Here is a 19,973-nt window from a genome sequence, read left to right as displayed (position 1 = left end):
CGCTGTATTTACTCCCTCCATCTGACAGGAGGGAGCCTCGTTGAGCTGCGAGTGTGACTACAGACGGAGTTCACTACGTCACGGAGGGGTAGGGTCGAGGGAGTGGTTTGGGATTGGGCCGCAGTCAGGGTGAATTATCAACATCAGGAAATGCTGCTATGTCATTTATTCACCACCAGATGGAGTCAGGATGTCTTTCAGAGGGAAATGTACTTTGGTATTCAGTTCAGGACGATGACTTTGTCCAGGTAGCCCTATCTGTTGGAAGATAAACACATAAGATTTAAAGGAGAGGTGTCATGGCCATTTCCACTGATCATAATTCCATTGTTGAGGTCTACTAAAATAGATTTATACTGTGCATTTTTCCAAACTCACATTGGTTTCTCATACAGCATCTCTGTAAACTACTGTATTCACTGAATTTCACTCTCTGCCTTTAACGGCTCGTTGTAGCTCCAAAAGCTCCAGCCCCCACCCTCCCTGTGAGCACAGTGTGATCTGATTGGTCGGGACGTTGTGAATCGCGCTGAGCTCCGTGGAGGTGTTGTTTCCTTGTTTAGGATACATAGCGAAACACAGCCAAACTCATCCTGAGCACACACAAACTCACATCCGAAGTAAAAACAATAAGTGTGGCTTGATATTGAGTAAGAAAAAGGTTGATAAACGCTGTGAGAATGGGTCTGCAGAGAGCATTTCGCCGCGATCCCAACTGTCTGTTATCAGCCTGCAGCCAGGGAGGAGAAATCAGCTGAGCTGCCTGCTCCCTGCACACAGATGTGTGTGTGAGGAAGTCCGTGGATTGGTCAATTTGGACCAATCTGCGGGGGCTTAACGTGACGTATCTCCAACGAGGCGTTTTGGGGAGGTATTTTCTGTGTTAGAGTTTTACTCGCTATAGGGTGTACTTTGAGGGTTTTGACTCTGCAGACCGTTTACATGCATAAAAACCTTCATAACACACAAGGGGACGGGTAATAACCGGAAAAGCATGACACCTCTCCTTTAATACGTTTAAAAAAACAACAACGTAGGATAAAAAGGAAAAAGCTCATATATCAAAGTTTGAAGTGGACAGTTTTTGCTCTTACTTTGTTCCCAGAATGTCTGCAGGCAGCTCGAACAGAAGCTGTGGTTGCAGCTCAGAGACACAGGATCTCTGAAAGTCTCTGAACACACATGGCAGCTCAGGAAACTTCAAGAAGCAGCTCACCTTGTACTTCCCCTCGGTTTGCCTTACAGTCCTCTAGCTGTGTTGTTGGAGATCTCCCACAGTGTACTGGTGTCGAGGCTCTCTTCAACAATGTCAGCATTCACTTTCAATAATCTCTTTTACTAGTTAATCATTGATAGAAATGCAGTCATCTGTTTTTATGACCAGCAGATATATTGGAAAGATGAACTTTAGAATCTGGAAGACTTTCAAGTTCTGACTCAAACATGTTTTTAACCCATTTGTTTCCTCTGTTTGATCATCTGACCAGTGTTCAATCTAAACTTAACCCTTGTACGGTGTTCGGGTCTGTGGGACCCGTTTTCATTATTTAGCTAAAGAAAAATGATATGATCAATTATTTTTTCAAACTCACACTCAATGGCCTTTGCTCATTTTCTGTGAAGAACATATATCAGAACACATTTTCAATGACCACCCACTGTACCCCCCCCCCCCCCCCTACACATTTATATTACATACAGGATGTTCTGACCCGGGGCTAACAAAAGTGTGTGTGTGCATGGGCGTAGGAAGCATCCTGAATGTGGGGGGGACATTTTTAACGGGGGGTGTGGGGGCGGAAAAAAAAATAGATTTCCTGTATTCTGGTACATTTTGTAATTTCATCCAGTAGTGAAGAAAGGAAACATATTTGATTATTAATTCAGAGCTGTATTTGAATTAATAAAAAGCAGTTTAAATGCCCATTTTTTGTACATTTATATACAACAATAAATATTTGTGAGTGCATTGAGAGATATTGTTGTGGAGAGTCATTTATATATAAATCGCAAAATACATTTGTGAATCCTTCTGTCAGCATTTATTAATATTGAGACTGATCTGACTCCATACGGATGTTAAGTTCACCTAGGAATGGTATCATTGACTTAAATGGTCCAATAAATGTTGCTCTTCTGTCTATATTGGTCATATGATGCCCCTTGACTGAAATGTTTCCTGTTCAATATCCCCACTGATTTCCTTAAAATCCTGGGATGAGAGTCCACATCACAATTTACTCTCAACTGTCATTTCCCTTTCATCACTCACCTCAGCAATGGACCTCTCTCCACTGTCCCTGCATTCTGCCTCTGACTCACTCTCAAGTGCCTAGATGTCAAGAGAGGTGGTGAAGTGATAATTATTTATTGAGCAGTATACTCTTTCACATTGAATCATAACAAGTCATACTGAATGTAAATACAACTGACTCTAAAGTAAGTCTTGGACATTTTGAAGACTCAAAGTCCCAAGCAGTAGGTAGAATATTAGCTAGTCTATGTAATGTGCACAGAAAATAAATAGTTAACTGAATACTGGGATGGAAATAGCCTATAAGCACTCAGTAAAACATAAACACACACAAAAAGCTTCTGAATGATAAGAAGTATAATTAAAACATAATGCACATTACCATTTTGAGAGAGAGTACCTAAGTTAAAGAACTCAGAAAAGAATCTCTTATCGAACTGAGGCTCCAGTAAAACACACTGACTGCGTCTCTACATGGACATCAGTAAGCCGTTTATGAGTATTATCCTGGTTATGATCATATTGGGGATATGGTGTTTACATGAGCACAGAGAGATCGGGTTATTCATGTTCCCTGTTTACATGATAAATATAGTAACCTGGCATTTCGATGCCTTTTCTCATCTAAACTATTCAGTATTTGTATCTCTCTATCATGACATAAAGACGAAACTCCTCTCCAGAAGTGAGACGCCGCCATCACTGTTAACTGATTAACTGCTACCAGCTGATGACTTACTTTCCTCTTCTTTGAAAAAAATGTTCTTATGTCCATGTTGTCTGGGGGAGAAAACATATCAAACCAAGAGATCGTCAGCTTTGATTTTCGCTGTATTAACCATTTCCTGAACATTTGGTGTGTGTGCCTTACCTCCGCTACCGGCATCGCTTCATACAACAGATCTGAGTTGTCCAACTATGACAACACTCTTTGAACATGTGCGCGCTATGTGAGAATCTGCCTTGGTACAAAGTAGCAGTGAAAACATGGTAGAGTTTCATTGATTTGGGCATTCTCTCAATAAGCAAGTGGAATGGATTTCATTTGATAGTGAAGCACTGACACAGCGCTCTACAAAGTGCGGCGAGTGGATAGACCGATTCACGGACTTTCCGCATAGTAAAAGTGGGGGGGTCTAAACTAATCATTTGAAAAAGTGGGGGGGACTTGTCCCACCCTCATATAATGGCTGCGACGCCCATGTGTGTGTGTGTGTGTGAAATAAATAATAAATAAATAGCATGATGGGTGACCTTTTAAGAGAAACTCATGGCTGATGTTCAGTTGATTACTTTCCCTACATTACATCTAGATGTGTGTTACATTAAAATATGTAAAAGCAGAAACCCGTCTGGAATCAAAACAGCAAAAAAGCAGACAATTTGAAATGATACAATTTAAAATATGTTTTATTATACAGATGTTTTATGGTCCAGTGTTACTACAGAGCTCCAGAAATATTATTTACATTTTTGCGAATAAAGTGCAAAGATAGATCAAATGTTTGTCTGGAAATAAAGAGTGACATTTGAACATCGGATATTTGTTAAATTATAAACATGTTTGGTTACAGTAGTTTACGACAAAATACAATCGAGTAAATTGAATGAATCGACAGGCTGATGATAAAGAGTCTCTGTACAGAAACACAGACGTCCTGATGAGACTTTCTGTCCAGTATTTCATTATTTTCCCTCGACTTCAAACTGAATTGAGGTGAGAACATTTTACCTGCTTTCAGAATAAATCGTCTTCTCAGAATAAAGCACCATCTTATTTATGATTTGTTTCGTATCGCTCAGGCTGATCAGAGGATTTGTTTAAAAATAAAAACTCAATCTGAACACGACTGCATCTGATTCTCGTCGAGTCAATTTCAATCAAATCTGCTGCTGTGATGTTTGTGTTTGTCTGGAGTCTGGAGAGCGCCACTTTTTGACACTTTAAAAAGCTGACTGTCATTTAATCTGGTCCGTCATTACAATAATAAATGTAAGATCTAAAAATGATCAATTAACTATCTTTTTCCAGAGCTTTCAGCAGCATTTCATGGACTTGCTCAGTATGGAGATCACTGTTTCAAACATCCATTTATCAATTATAGCGTCAATTAGCAGCCTTTGGACCAAGGTGTATTTGAAACTGCTCGAAAAGTCTAAATATTTAGGAAGCAGACGGCTTGTAATGTTTCTAATCTTTAACACAAAGTGACTTGCTTTAAATATATTTAAATATCAGTCGTGATGTCGTTGTCGCTCTGCAGACTGTTCAGAGTGAATCAGCTGTTTTCAGATCAGAGAGTCGTTCTGCTTTCCTCTCCGTCTCTCTCCTCGTTCTCCCACTTAGCGTTTGCTTTAAACCTCACACTGTCTCCGTCCTCTGCTGCATTCTCCTGTTCCCTCGTCTGTCAATGAAACAAATACAGGACATTTAATCAAATACTTTAAAGGTCCCCTACTATACTCTTTTTTTCATCAATATATTATCGGTCTCAGATATATACAGAGCCTGTCTCTGATTGGCTGAAACACCAAACAGATCATTGCAGCATCCCATAATCCCCTCTGTTTCAGCCCTGTTTCAAAAGTGCTGATTCTCTGTCTGTTACTTTATATGAAAATAAGGAGCCCCTCCCCACGCCCCTCTGAGAGAGATTTGGTTACAAAGAACACAATGGTGCTCTAGGAGGAGATTCAGGTGATAATGTGGGGGGGGGGTTACCTTGGTTGGTGATTGGCTAATGGTTACACAAACCAACACATCATTATGACATCATAAAGTGGCCAAAATCTGATCAGCTCATTTTCAGACAGGTTTTTATAAAAATGGATCAGGACAAAAAGAGAGAGAATCTTTGTTCCTGAAACTTTCAGAGTTTCTTTACACAGAGGGGACACATGGTGATGTAGAAGAGACATGAAGAAGAGGGGACACATGTTGATGTAGAAGAGACATGAAGAAGAGGGGACACATGTTGATGAAGAAGAGACATGAAGAAGAGGGGACACATGTTGATGTAGAAGAGACGTGAAGAAGTGGATTTTGCATAATAGGTGACCTTTAAATATACATTCATGCTAGTTAACTTGAGTATTTTCAATTCATTCTACTTTATTTCACAGGGAAATGTTGTACTTTTCCTGTCCAGTTTATGTGTTGATACAATTCTCCTACTTATTAATCTAAATAAAGTCTTTAAAACCCCTCTTGGATCAGCAGGAAAATGCATCATCACAAAGCTGAAACAGGGGGGTTTTTCTTAGGAAAGTGAGGAAAGGATATGAGTTGTCTTAGGACGAAGCTACAAACAAATGATACTTTTATATTTTCAATATCAATAAATGAGAATGATGCGTTGTGTAGATTAAACGACCCATCATCATATGAAGGAGTTAACATTAGCACCACCATAAACATCTAAAAAGCAGTAATATTAATCCAGAAACATATTAAATAATAGTAAATTACTGACAGGCTAAATACTAATACTGTGATACTTAAATACTTATTTTACTTGTAGTAGTGTTGTTTCAGGGCTGGGTAATAAATCAATATTGTGATAGTTGACACAAGTGTTTTCTGTTTGATTTAATTATCACATTTTTATTTGTCTCCAGATTATTTATCAAAATTACAGTATGTAAATATTTGATGGAAGCACCAATAGATACCTACGATATCGTGGTAATATGGATGTGTTTGATAATGTCAAAGACTTTGAAATATGATATCACAAGCTGACTATCAGTATTTATATTGTGACACTTTGAATGTGTCTTCTTCGTACCTGTTCAGACGCTTCCGCCCCGTTCAGAGACTTGTTCCTGTAACAAACAGATTTCATTAGAAGTCTTCAGACGGACGCTGTGAGGAAGAGTGAGGAAGACCATGAGGAGTTTGTGGAGGACTCACGTGTAACCTTCAGCGTTTCGCCCGATGTCAAAACTCTCCTTGTCTGAATCCTGCTCGTGTTTCTGACTCCTCTTGAACCTGAGAGAGGAAACACGTCGTCATTTTAAAATGTGACACTTCTACCTTCATTCATCCAGAGTCCTGGGAGCATTCACGCATTGAGACGCTGATATTTAAACATTAAACATGCCTGAGTTATTACCTCTTTGTTTGACTTTAGGCAAAGAGTTGACATTCAAATAAGAAGGATTAGGATACACGTGTTGATTGTAAATGAGCATTGTTGGTCACTGAAATGGGAAGCTCTTTTATTGTTTTTGTAGGGACAGTAAAACATTTATTTAGTGAACTGCCAGAGGTGGGAAGTAGTGGAGTACAAATACTTCGTTAATGTACTTAAGTACATTCTTCTGGTATCAGTACTTTACTCCACTACTTATTTTTACTTTGACTTCTTACATGTTGAACACAAATACCTGTACTTTCTACTTCTTACATGTTGAACACAAATACCTGTACTTTCTACTTCTTACATTTCCCAAACAGGCTGGTTCCTTTAGTTTGAATGTGTGTTTGGTGGCGTGATCATTATTATTTAGAGTCATTGCGTGCCTATTGATTTGAACACGATCCGTGTATCCATCATTTCCTGGTCTTCTCTAAAGAAGAGGGACCAATGAAAACGTTGTCATGTTGCCGTTGTTCAGCATGGAAACATTCATTAGCTAACAATGACATTATTGTTCTATTAATATAAAGGGAGGTCAGGTACTCTTTAAAACAGCTGCTAGTTATGGGTACTTTTTACTGAAGTACATTTCAAAGCCCTCTTTACTTTTACTTGAGTAAAGAAGTTTAGTCAGTACTTCTACTTTTACCAGAGTATTTTTAAACACAATTATCTGTACTTCTACTTGAGTAAAGGATGTGTGTACTGTTGCCCTCTCTGCTGATGAATGACAAACCCCAGGGACATTAAAGTCAAACAGTGTGAACATAAAGAGCTCCTAGAGGAAAACGCATAATGCATTTATGAAAAATGTGTGCAGAACTTTGACATCATGCGATAGCTCTTCAGGAAAACTATGTAAGCCCTATTAGTTTATATGTGTACAGTATATTTAGAATATCCTCAACAAATTAATAATTTGCAGCAGATAGAAAATCGTCAGAATTCTGAGGTCAACCCCATCTAACGTAAAAGACTCATATTAAACCTGCATTGTGTCATTTCTCTCTCCAGGGTGTAATCCAATCCAATCCAACTTTATTTATATATTTAAAAACAACAGAGTTGACTAAAGTGCTGTACATCAATACATATATAAAAAAGCAGCATAAATACATTTAGACTAAACCGATAGGACAAAAAGAAACAAATGTAAAAGCACGAGACAATGAAACCATACTTATAGCCACGGACTGAAAACCCTCATACATGATGTAGAAACATTTTAAAACACAACAAAATAGAAAACCCCAACTTAGAAAACACAGACTGATACGTCTTACACGTGGTCTGCGAAAGCACGGGAGAACAAGCAGGCCTTTAAAGACGATAAAGATGATACCGACATGCTTTATTGAAGACATCTCGTGTCTCACCTGATGATGAAGGCCACAGCAACGATCAATCCCAGCATGCTCAGCGCCAGCAGGACGCCCAGAGCGATGAGCGCCGGCTGGCTGGAGGCGGGACCTTCAGGTTCTATCTCCACATCGAAGAGCAGCCCGTCCCCGAACACTTTGACCAGCTCCGCCCTCACAGCCGCCGCCTGGCTCTGAAGCTTCCTGCAGGAGGAGGGGGGAGGGGGATGTTAGAGGTATCACACACATCTTCTAACTGATGGGAAGTGCAGACAAACGTTGGTTTTGGAGTTGATACTTAAATAGCTTTTCTGTTTTTCAAAGGAGGAACAGGACTCATGTAATGATACTTTCAGATCCAGTGTGATCACCACTCTGCAGAAATCACTTAAAGGCCTGCATTAAATGCTTTTCAAAAAAAGAAAATGTACTTAAGATATACAAATTATTTATTATTTTTGTATTTTAATCACCATTTTCTCCATTTAACCATGAATTTTTGGTTTGTAAAGAAAGATAGAAAACATTGAGAAATAACGTCATAATTACCCAGAGCCCAAAGTAACACCTTCACAATGTTTGTTTTACCAAAACATTTAATGTACACTTAATGTATATAATATCATGCTTTATATTTAGTTTACTGTAAATTGGTATTTCAACTTGTATATTTTCAATTTTTTTAATGCTGTTTATTTCTATTTCTATTTCTATTTTCAAATTTTTGAATTGTTTATTTCTACTCTCAAAGCAGCAAATCTTCACATTTAAGAAGCTGGACATATTTGATATGATTATCAAAATATAGCAGATACATTTTCTGTCAATGGATGAATTGAAGTTATCAGGAGAGCTGTACTTCTCTCAACTGTTGGATGGTTTGATTGTAACATCATATTCTATAACCTCATCTTAACTGTTTGGAAAATCCATATATACAAGGTCATTAACTGTCATTAATAACATAATGAAGTCAAATATTTTCCTCTCGGATGAAGTTGATTAGATTTACACTTGAATCAATGGAAAGAAAAAGTACCTTTAGTAAATGTACTTGGTGACTTTCCACCGCTAACATATATTCTGGTTTCTTTGTAATAACTTGTAAGTAAATCTCTGCATGTTAACGTCAATATCTAACATTAAACAGCAGCTCTTACTGCGTGACGTCCTCCGAGGGAACCACCTTCCCTCCGTCCTCAGAGATGAAGCTGATCAGAGTCCTGATGGAGGCGCTCGCTCTGGACGATCCTCCGTTAGAGCTCCACACCTCCAGGATGTTCACGGTGAAGCCCAGAGCTGCACCCAGAGACCTGCAGGAGACACATGTTAATAACATGGAGAAAACATCTCACTGGTCACCGGCTTGAGCTTCAATCTCAGGATCCATGTATTTCTGATCCTCTCCAGAATGGAAGTAGTCATCACATACAGAGCATCAACTAGTTCCTGAACAGTGTCCTTCACATGCTGATATACTAGCAGCTGTTTTAAAGAGTACCTGACCTCCCTTTATATTAATAGAACAATAATGTCATTGTTAGCTAATGAATGTTTCCATGCTGAACAACGGCAACATGACTACGTTTTCATTGGTCCCTCTTCTTTAGAGAAGACCAGGAAATGATGGATACACGGATCGTGTTCAAATCAATAGGCACGCAATGACTCTAAATAATAATGATCACGCCACCAAACACACATTCAAACTAAAGTAACCAGCCTGTTTGGAAAATGTAAGAAGTAGAAAGTACAGGTATTTGGGTTCAAAATGTAAGAAGTCAAAGTAAAAAGTCGTCAGAAAAATAAGTAGTGGAGTAAAGTACTGATACCAGAAAAATGTATTTAAGTACAGTACTGCGATCTAAAATACCCAATATTGTAAATGCTAAACTAAGGTGTGTGCTGCCCCCTGCAGGCGGTGGAGGAGCTGTTCAACCTGATGCAGCTGTTCGTGGCTCAGAGAGCCGACATGAGAGAAGAAGAGCTGGAGGACGTGAAGCAGTTCAAGAAAACAACGATCAGCTGTTACCTTCGCTGCCTGGACGGACGCTCCTGCTGGACCACGCTCATCAGGTACACACACACACACACACACACACACACACACACACACACACACACACCACACACACACACACACACACACACACACACACACACACACACACACACACACACACACACCTGTTCTGTTTAAATGTGTTGGGAAAATCCTGAATGTACTCTTCCAATATCAGAGTACACATGATCAGTGGCGTTTTTATAAGTACAAAAGTGGTGGGGCACAAAAAACTTAGCTTCTGCAGTGACGTGCAGTGAGGTTCATGGCTGGTGAGGCACTGGCACTGACTCTTCAGGTTTACAAATATTATATTTTGACCTAAACCAAAATATAATATTATTTTCAAAAGCTTTTTTTGTCTGATGCTTCGATTAATTTTAAACAGACAGTTCAACAAAAGGATACCCAAAAAATGTAATTTTATCATTTAAATATTGAATTGTTCTCTCTTAGTAAGATCCCATTTTCAATAAAATTGCGGTCTTACCTTGACTTGAAGATGAAGTCCATTTGCCTATCCTTCTGGACAAAAATTTCTATAACTTTTTTGTAAAAGTCCTCCTTATCTTCTTGTAGTTTCAAAAGTCTATCATAAATCTAATCGATAGATTTATGATAAAAAAATTATAAAAGTAGGGTAGACATGTGGATGTTATCCGGCTGAACAAAACGTGCATTTATCTAACAGGTACGTTTCCCACAGATCTTATTTCGAGCTATTTTCTAAAATCCTACAGTATGTAGAAACCTCATTGCTTTTTTGCAGCTTACTTCCTGGTTTTAGGACGCGTCACTGCAGCTCTCTCGTCTCCTCTTCACACAGCACACTTTTCGCGGTACACGTACTTACAGCCAATCAGCTCTGAATGATGTGAGATGACGTATGGTGGGGATGGCAGCTCTGTGCCCCTTTGGTCTTTTTTTTTTTTGCCGCACACATTACATTGAAAAATACTCTGAGCATGCGCAGTGTAGTTTTTACAGTCACCGTTCACTTTGACAGTGAGTGGGTGGGGCATGGTCAGGTTTTGTCCCACATGGGTCAAAACGGCACTGTAGACACTAATTAGAAGAACACAGACTAAAACAGCAATGTACAGACGAATCAGATGATTAAACATGACCTTAAAATATATTTTATATATTTTTGTATTTCTTTTTTTGCATCTCTTTGCATTTTTTGTAATCATTATGTGTAATACTTTCTGCTGACACTAGGTAGGGCTGTGCCCCAAAAAGTTTTGTGAAGCCGGCATTTTATTTGCTCGCATTAGCATTATTAGCATTAGCATTAGCCCAGCGCAGAAACGCAGAGAGACTAACTTATGGCAACACAAAATAAAACGTGGGATCGGTGGAGTGATGAGGAGGTGTCGGCGCTCTGCCGATTTACCCGGGGGACTCGGGTGGCAGTATACGCCGTGAAGTTGTTTGCGGCCTGCCAGTAAACCCAAAGCAGAAGAAGAAGAAGAAGTGACGTCAGCGGCTTCATTTGCCTAATCCTCCCTCAGGGACTTATTCAGGTGTGAATGCGATTTACTAAGACAGTTTACGAGACTAAAGAGTTTGGCGGGACTAAGTACTGGGAACTAATGGCGCATTTCCACTACACGGTCGGCCTCGGCCACACTCGGTACGGCTCGGTACGGCTTGGCCGCGTTGGGCCTTAACAGGGCCGACTCACTTCATGCTGCGCTTCCATTACAGTTTAGGAACTGGGGTAGTTACTATAGTAACGCAGTGTAGGCGGAGCCGTGACGTCATCTTCAATGAGAAATCCAGAAACACAACACAGCCGTTAGCTGTGAGCACTCAGAGCTCACAGCTCCTTATATATGTTCAGAAACTCGACAAAAGTTAAACAAGTACACACCACAGACTGCCTGTGTCATGGTGAATACAGTCGCTGCTGTATTTATGTCTGTATAGGCCGTTGTTGTGAGTGTGGACGGTCGGGGCATATACTGCGTTAGCTTAGCCAATCTCCATCTAGAAAAACACGAATTTTAAAAGGTTTTTCGCCTGCCGTCTGTCTGCAGACTTGACAAAGCATTAATTCATGGTTTTTACTAACCGGTATCAGTATGTTGTTACTTCGGCATCATTTTGAAACGTGTATTACAATTAAATCACGGTCAAATATGTCCATCTTGTTGTAGTTCTAGCCCTCTTGCCAGCGCTCCTCTCTCTAGTTTAGCATACTCAGCCCGACTCAGCCCTGTTTGTTGGCCCCGATAGAACCACAATTTTCTAGGGCCAGAAAAGAGGGGAAAAAGTGGCCCCGCGCCGTGCCGCGCCGGAACGAGGCCTAGTGGAAGCACAACCAAAAAAGGGGACGGCACGACACGGCACGCTTAAAGCGAGCTACGCGCTGCAATGGAAATGCGCCATAAGTACGGCAAAGTACTTGGTGTGAAAGCGGCTTATGTTACAGAAGTAAACAAAGGAGTCCAATGGAGGCGTTTCAGGCAGGACAGAAACTCCCTCTGGAGGAACACAGGGATGTTAGCCTCTGAGACCATTCACATGCACTAAAACCTATATTACACTACAGCAGAGGAACGCCCCAAACAGACAGAACAGGGCCTCTTATGAAAGATTGAAGTAAATTGTTTTCAGCTTCCAGATGTTTACACCAGCTTCAACGTTTCTGCAGAGGAGATGTAAGTCTGGAACGTGGATATGTAAGTACCAAACCTTTATTTGATATCACTCTGGGGGGGGCTCATGACAGGTTTACCACTTAATTTATTAAATGCTATTATGCTTTGAACCTCACAGTATATATAAATATACAGTTTCTGTCTTCAAGCTAGGTTAATTGATTAAAAACTAAATTATAAAAGTAAATTGTAATATTTAAGGCAAGTGAATTATAACAAAAAAAGTTAAAGGGGAAATACTAGTTTACTTTTTATATAAACCATGTTTACCTAGCTAGATTAAGTGAGAAATACCGGCAATAAGTCTTACTTTAAAGGGGACCTACTGTATCATGCAAAATGCACTTTTTCATGTCTTTTATACATAAATATGTGTCCCCGGTGTGTCGGGGAACTCACGCAGCCTCAGAAAATAAAACCCTCTCTCTTTTCCTCCGTACTCAAATCTCTAAAAACGGGGCTGATCCAGATTTGCGTCCGATACGGCGTAATATCGGAAATGTAGGCTGGCTTTACACCCACGGCCCCATCAGAAAGTTGCTATCAGAAATAATGCCCGACTGTTTTGGACGTAATATGGTCGGTGCATGTTTACATTAGCATCGCTAACACTCAGAGCTAACCTGTACTGGAGAGCATGTGTGTGAAGAAGCAGGAAATAAAAAGGAACTCACCTTGTGGTATAACCGGCAAGAGAGAAAGCCTTTGAGCTCCATACTGTTTCAGAAATAATCCTTGATAATCCATGATATGGCGTTTCATCACGGCAGTATTTAGTTTAGACAGTAGCTGCCGGGTCCCGCATAAGCTCCGCCCCTCTTTTCTTTTTAAATCAATTTTTTTTTTTTTTTTAAGTTTTATATCCCAAATCAGCACATTTGAAACAGGAAGTGAAATAGAGGAAATGAGGCATGGCTAGAATGGGTGATCTGTTTGGTATTTTGAGCAAAACACTTCATAGACATGTTTTTTATATCTTTTTATATATCTGAGACCTATGCTATTGCCTAAAAATAGCATGATAGGTGACCTTTAAATAACACAGCTGATCAACAACTGGATCATTGGGATTTGAAGTAAATGAAGACAGAGTATCAAAGTGAATAAATATGTATTTAGCAGGAAGTGATTGTAATGCATTACTCTTTTTAATGTTGAAGCTACTTGTTATATGTTATAATGCTGCAGTGGAGTTGGAGAAAGGTAAATGTGACTCCTGACTGTTTCTAAGAGAGAATCAAAACAACTCCATCAAATCAAACACGTGGCACAACTCCAGTATGCCATGCTTTACCCCTCACATGTTTTCTGCTGATTCTCCTTCATCAGGGTGGGAGCTTCTTTGTTTACAGCAGGTTAACAACATGACTTCACAAAAGGAAATATAGATTTCCTGAGTTTGGCTGTCAATTCATGTTGAGGTTAAAACAGATGTTTGAAGGGATGCAATGCAAAAAATAAGAAGAGATTAAATCATTAAGAATTATTTATTTATATTATAGTTTGTTGTACAATTGTCTTTTGTCATTTATATTTGTAATTTGTCACATATGACAGATTCACCTGAAGAAACCAATATCAAGTTCAGAGACACATTTCTGCATCAAACTGCTGGTTATTGAATCATAAGATATCTGAAGCAGCATTACAAATACTAAACTTCATTCTACAGCTGTGATTCCTTTCAGGTTGATAACAACATTTACATTTTCAATCACAATAAATGTTATTGTCCATGTATACCAGTGACGTGCGGTGAGGTTCATGGCTGGTGAGGCACTGACTCTTTCAGTCAGATTTACAAATATTATAGCCTATTTTGACCTTAATCGAAATATTCTGTTATTTTCAAAAGCTCTTTTAGTCTGATGCTATGATTAATTTTAAACAGACCGATCAACAAAAGGATACCCAAAATCTAAATATTGGATTGTTCTTTCTAAGTAAGATCCCATTTTAATTACAGTTGTGGTCTTACCTTGACTTGAAGATGAATATAAGTCCATGCTATCCTTCTGGACAACAATCTCTATTACTGTTTTGTAAAAGTCCTCCTTATCTTCCTGTAGTTTCAAAAGTTTTGTTTGTTGTTTGCGGTAGAATAACAGTAGCAACAAGAACCTATGGGCTCACGTGCGCCCCCTTCAGTGCGGCAGAGGTTATGGCTGCCTCCCCATGTAATTGTTTCATTGCCGTTGTATGATAAGACCAGCGAGCCTAAATATGATATATACGTGAAATAAGTTATTTAGAGACTATGGATGGCGAGGATAAATGTAATAAAGGGATCTACAAACATCACATTGGTGACATACAGTGAGATGGTAACAGGCATGCGCTTAGGGCCCGCTTTCCAGCCAGTTTCTGTGGGGTGACACATTCTGAGGTGAGGCAGAGCTCATCTGTGCCTCCCCTCAGAATGCGTCACCCCACAGTAAATGGCTTGAGCGCGCTCACAAAATAAGTGGCCCCGCTAAATTAGTGCCCGCGCTCCAGCAAGTTACTGTGGGCTTACGTGAGGCAGTGCTCGTGCTTGCCTCACTTCTCATCGCTCCCGTAGCGGAGCTCGGCAAATTTGCTGATTTTGACTATAAAAAGCGATTGGAATCATACAGAAATCACATTTACACAAGATCAGTGGAGACATTTTATTATTATTATTATTTAGTTTTTCTTTAATTGTTTTTCCGTTACATTGGAGTATGACAGGTGAGGCTCTGCCTCCCCTGCCTCCACTGACTGCACGTCGCTGATGTATACAGTACGGAAAACGTCCCAAAGAAACATTGCAACAATGAAAGAATGAAATAGAAGTATTAAATGACTTGCATGTGGAGAGTAAAACAATATATCCATATCTAAACATAATTCATCAAAAGACCTACAAATATCAGAAAGTTAAACTCATGACTTATAGTGCTATATAGTGTGTCATTATTAACTATGTTGATACAAGGAGAATTGACAGCTTTCATTTGTTAGTTTGGTTGATTTTCATGCAGTTTCAGCACGACATACAAAATGAATACATTTCTTAAAAGCCAAGAATTCACAAAAAACATAATCAAACAATCTCATGACATTAAAGCTATAAAAACATGATAATAAAGTATAACAAAATGATAAACTATAAAAAATAAACAAATGATTAGTTTTGTTGCACTGAGACTTTGAGTAAAACGTGTAAAACTCTGTAAATAAAACATGATCAAATCTTCTTAACATTTAAAATCTTACAGACTCAAATTAAATTCTGATTATCATCTGTTGTTTTTTACCTTGATTATTTCAAAAGGATCTAGACAGACGAAGTCAGAATAAAGTCTGAACCAACACTCCTGAACATCACAGAGAAATCTCACTTTGATAGATTTTGATATCAGCAGTTTTAGCATCACCAGCTTTTAAAATACTGAAATATGGGAAGAGTTTCTCAGTGAAAGTGTCTCTGAGAGTGCAGATGGGAGTCATGTCTTTAGGGTCGCAGAAGGACACCTCCCCCCTGTCATAGTCCAGCTGGACTCTGATCCTCTGGAGATTCTTCTCCACTCTGACAGTCTTACCAGCACCATTAGTGTATTTTCCACTGCGATGTCTTAAAGACCAGATTCCATATTTTGGTGAGCCACGTATCTCTCCCTTCCTGTCAACTGACTCTTTAGCCAAACCTATACTCCAGGCAGGATGATCTCCCACCTCCACCTCCCAGCTGTGTTTCCCTGAGCTGAAGCCCTCAGAGCCCAGAACATGAGCATACTTAGTGAATCTCTCTGGATTATCAGGAAGCTGCTGATCTTTGTCTCCTTGTCTCACACTGGTCAGATCATCAGACAGAGAGAGCCAGCTGCGTGCAGTGTTTGGGTTCAGAATGACAGGACTGACGTGGACCTGGTCCTTCATCTTCTCCCAGACTCTGAAGGACAGGTTGCCCAGGTGTTTGGCCACATCTGTCAGCGCTCCTGAGAGCAGCTGTGGGTCTGACAGTGAGCTCTGGACTCTGGCTCTGCTCTGAGTGGCTTTGTAACTGCTGAGGAAGGGCCCGTTGTGTTTCTGCAGCTCTTCTTCAACAGCAGAGATACTGTGTGACAGAGAGGAGATGTGCTCCTGAATGCTCTTCATCTCTCTGCTGATAGTCTTCCCCTTCAGCTCCTCTTCCTCCCTCAGAGCTGCCAGTCTGGACTCCTCTTCCTCTTTCAGGAACTGATGGAGCTTGATGAACTCTGCTCTGATCTGCCTCTCTGTGGACAGCAGCTGCTTCTCGGACACTTGAATCACTTTATTGTATGTTTCCTCCACTCCTTTGTATTTGTCCCTCTTGTCCTGCAGAGACTCTAAGTCAGATTTCAGCAGGTCCTTCAGCTCACTGACTGCTTGTTCTACAGGAACCACCTTGTGACTCTGGTGGAGAGAAAAGTCACAGACAGGACACAGAGCTCTCTCTTCATCCATACAGAACAATCTAGGCTCTTCTGGATGTTTACTACACACCACCTCCACCTTCTTCTCTCCTTTTTCTGTCTCAGATGATCCAGCTTTCTGTCTCTCAGCAAAGGAGTCAGCCAGCTCCTTCATTGCAAAGTTCACTCCGGGAAATTCTTTAGAAGATTTTCTTTTACAAATGGGACAGTTTTTGTTCTTACTTTGTTCCCAGAATTTCTGCAGGCAGCTCGAACAGAAGCTGTGGTTGCAGCCCAGAGACACGGGATCTCTGAAAGTCTCTGAACACACATGGCAGCTCAGGTAACTTTTAACAAGAATGGTTTTCTCAGCCATTTGATATTAAAGTTATTTTCAATAGCAGGACTCACCAACTTCCAATGTCTCTCCACTTCTCCCCAAATATACTCCAAACGTGTCTCGCAGCAGAGATCTCACACCCTGTAATGGCGTCTCAGCTCTGTTCAACAATGTCAAAATCCTCTTTTCCTCTGCCCTCCGTCACAGGGGCTGCGTTTCACTTCTCTTATTTTTCATTTCCTCGCTCCTCAGGGTGTTTCTCAATCGCGAGTAAAGCTGCTGCAGAGCCACTATTTCAAGCATACTACGTCATCGAGTGCCGCCGAAGTACTGTTCCAATCTCCAGCATACTTGGAAATCTACCGAGCCTGGCGTACTCCGTTTAGAGAAATATCGAGGCTGCACCATAGACTGTGGGTGTTTCTCAATCGCGAGTACGCTTGCTTGGTAGCACATGTCTGCCGAGCATCTTGCTTCAGAAGCGAGTCAAGAATACTTCCTGGCATTCGGAAAACGAAGTGTGGAACACGCTAGCAAGTGTGCAGCCTTACATCTTCCGCCACAGATTTGGGGAAATTGGTCCGTGCGCAAAGCATTGTGGGGATTTTAAGACCGCGAAGTCTACTCATGTGCAGACTCGATATTTCTCCAAACGGAGTACGCCGGGCTCGGTAGATTTCCAAGTATACTGGAGATTGGAACAGTACTTCGGCGGCACTCAATGACGTAGTATGCTTGAAATAGTGGCTCTGAAGCAGCTTTACTCGCGATTGAGAAACACCCACTATATATAAATGGACGTAGGGTCCGTGACGTCACCCATAGGATTCTGCAGAGTTGCCGAGAAGCCCTTAGTAGGCGGAGTCGGCCACTAACGGCTCGACAGTGACGTCTGAGTCTAACTCCCGCCTGCTCCAAATAGAGTGGCGAAGTCACGCCCACTTACTTCCGGGTAATGGGACCTTATTTCGGAAAAATTATGCATTGAAGTCAATGGGGAGAGAAAACTTATCTTTCGATCCCGTTTGAATTGTGCCATGAATTACACATATGATGTTTGTCAATCTTAAAAAATCATTTCTATGTCAAAAAAGTCACAGTTTGTCGTAAAACTGTTGAAATATAAGACTATGAAAAATACGCAACTAGAAAGACTACAAATCCCAGAGTTGCGTAAGTGATGTCACAATTGAGACACTACGATATACGTATAATACCGTATATATACGATCAGCGCCATATAGATAGAATCTATCTATATGGCGCTGGCTAAGATAAGATAACTTTCACAAGATGCCTGTGTGCTTAGTACCAGGTTGTTATTATACCAGCAATGGGTCTTGCTCGTTCTTTCGCTTCCCGTCTGATGAAAGAAGAGTGTGTGGATCAAGCTAGCTAGTAGCTAGCACGTTAGTTAGCATTACAGCCTTGTCATTTTTATTAGCCTTAACATGAAGTAACATTAAGTAACCCAAAATGTTAAACAGTAAGAGTAGTAGTCATATTTCGTGAACCCTTTGAATAGTACTGTCACCGGTGTGATCATTCTATAATACACCATTTAAGCCCGGGGGAGAAATGCTAACGCTAACGTTAGCATCGGCAATCTTCTCTACTTCATGCTATCTGCACAAATGGTTGACATTAAACATTAAAACGACCAGGCAGTTCAGAGAGAATCAAAGGAAGGCAGGCAGGCAGCTTTGCATGACATTCTTCAGGACGTGTTTCATTGTGGTGATAGTGAGGATAGTCAATCGTTGTGTTGACAAGACAGTAGTGACGGCCATCTTGGTGACGTGTGTTGTTGACCAGAGATGTAGTTCATTGAGCGTTTCACACAAACAAATGTGTTACTTCACAGTTTTACGACACATTTTTTTTTTTTTGACTTGCAAAATTATCTTTTAAATTGACAAACATCATATGTGTAATTCGTGGCACAATTCAAACGGGATCGAAAGATAATCTTTCTCTCTCCATTGACTTCAATGCATAACTTTTCCGAAATAAGGTCCCATGGGGCTCAACCGGAAGGGGAGGGACTTCACCACTCTATAAGGGCAAAGAGGCGGAGCCGAGGCGGGACCTGCTGCCTCCAGCTGGGAAGTAACAGAGCTAGCTCAAGCTAAGAAGCTAAGCTAACATGCTCCCCATCTGCACACTGCCGTCACATTTTACGTTTCTAAGGTAAGCGGACATGAAACTATTCAGCAAAACTATAAATAATAATCTAAGTTATTGAGTTTTTAGCATAATACTTCAGAATCTTAAAATCCCTTAACGTTTGTATGCAATGTGCTAAATGCAACACTGGAATCAAGCAAATTAATATGTTTGAATGACATTAGTTATTTATATTTTGCTATCACTTAATTATACGTTTAATACATTTAAGTCAAGCTAAGGTACAGTACATGTGATGGTAGCTAGTTAGTGCTCTTACCTGTGAGGCCTCCTCCAAACAGCATTATAACCAGACGGTATCATTACAACTATAAGTACCAGTTCTAGATCCTTGACTTTAGACAAACAATTCAAAAGACAAAATGTATTTAAAGACCAATCTTTATTTGAAGGTGCCTCTTAACCTGGGATATTAGTTATACAGTAATAGTATTGACAATCTAAAAAAACTGAGCAACTCAACAGTCAACTTTATATTTCTTATTGTCTAAAGCATTTATTATTTTCATTTTCCCCCACTCATATTCAGTGTGGACGTATTGAGACAGCGTGGTGTCCAGAGAGCTG

The 19,973-nt window shown here is 40.2% G+C and overlaps 2 protein-coding genes across 2 annotated transcripts; both read right to left on the bottom strand.

Moving 5' to 3' along the window:
- Positions 1-3,663: 3,663 nt before the first annotated feature.
- On the bottom strand, positions 3,664-19,709 carry LOC117481976. Its single transcript, XM_034129922.1, has 7 exons — positions 19,697-19,709; positions 17,291-17,372; positions 8,915-9,067; positions 7,773-7,958; positions 6,168-6,245; positions 6,043-6,079; positions 3,664-4,659 (listed from the first exon to the last, which is right to left on the bottom strand). The coding sequence occupies exons 1-7, from the start codon at positions 19,707-19,709 to the stop codon at positions 4,549-4,551; spliced, it is 660 nt and encodes a 219-aa protein (XP_033985813.1). The 3' UTR covers positions 3,664-4,548.
- LOC117481840 (nuclear factor 7, brain-like) lies at positions 15,644-17,357 on the bottom strand. The gene has a single exon (XM_034129734.1). The coding sequence runs from the start codon at positions 17,253-17,255 to the stop codon at positions 15,828-15,830; it is 1,428 nt and encodes a 475-aa protein (XP_033985625.1). The 5' UTR covers positions 17,256-17,357; the 3' UTR covers positions 15,644-15,827.
- Positions 19,710-19,973: the final 264 nt, after the last annotated feature.

The sequence above is a fragment of the Trematomus bernacchii genome, unplaced genomic scaffold, assembly GCF_902827165.1.
Source record: "Trematomus bernacchii unplaced genomic scaffold, fTreBer1.1, whole genome shotgun sequence".
In the NCBI taxonomy this organism is placed as follows: Eukaryota; Metazoa; Chordata; class Actinopteri; order Perciformes; family Nototheniidae; genus Trematomus; species Trematomus bernacchii.
This window is presented reverse-complemented; position numbering and strand designations above follow the sequence as displayed.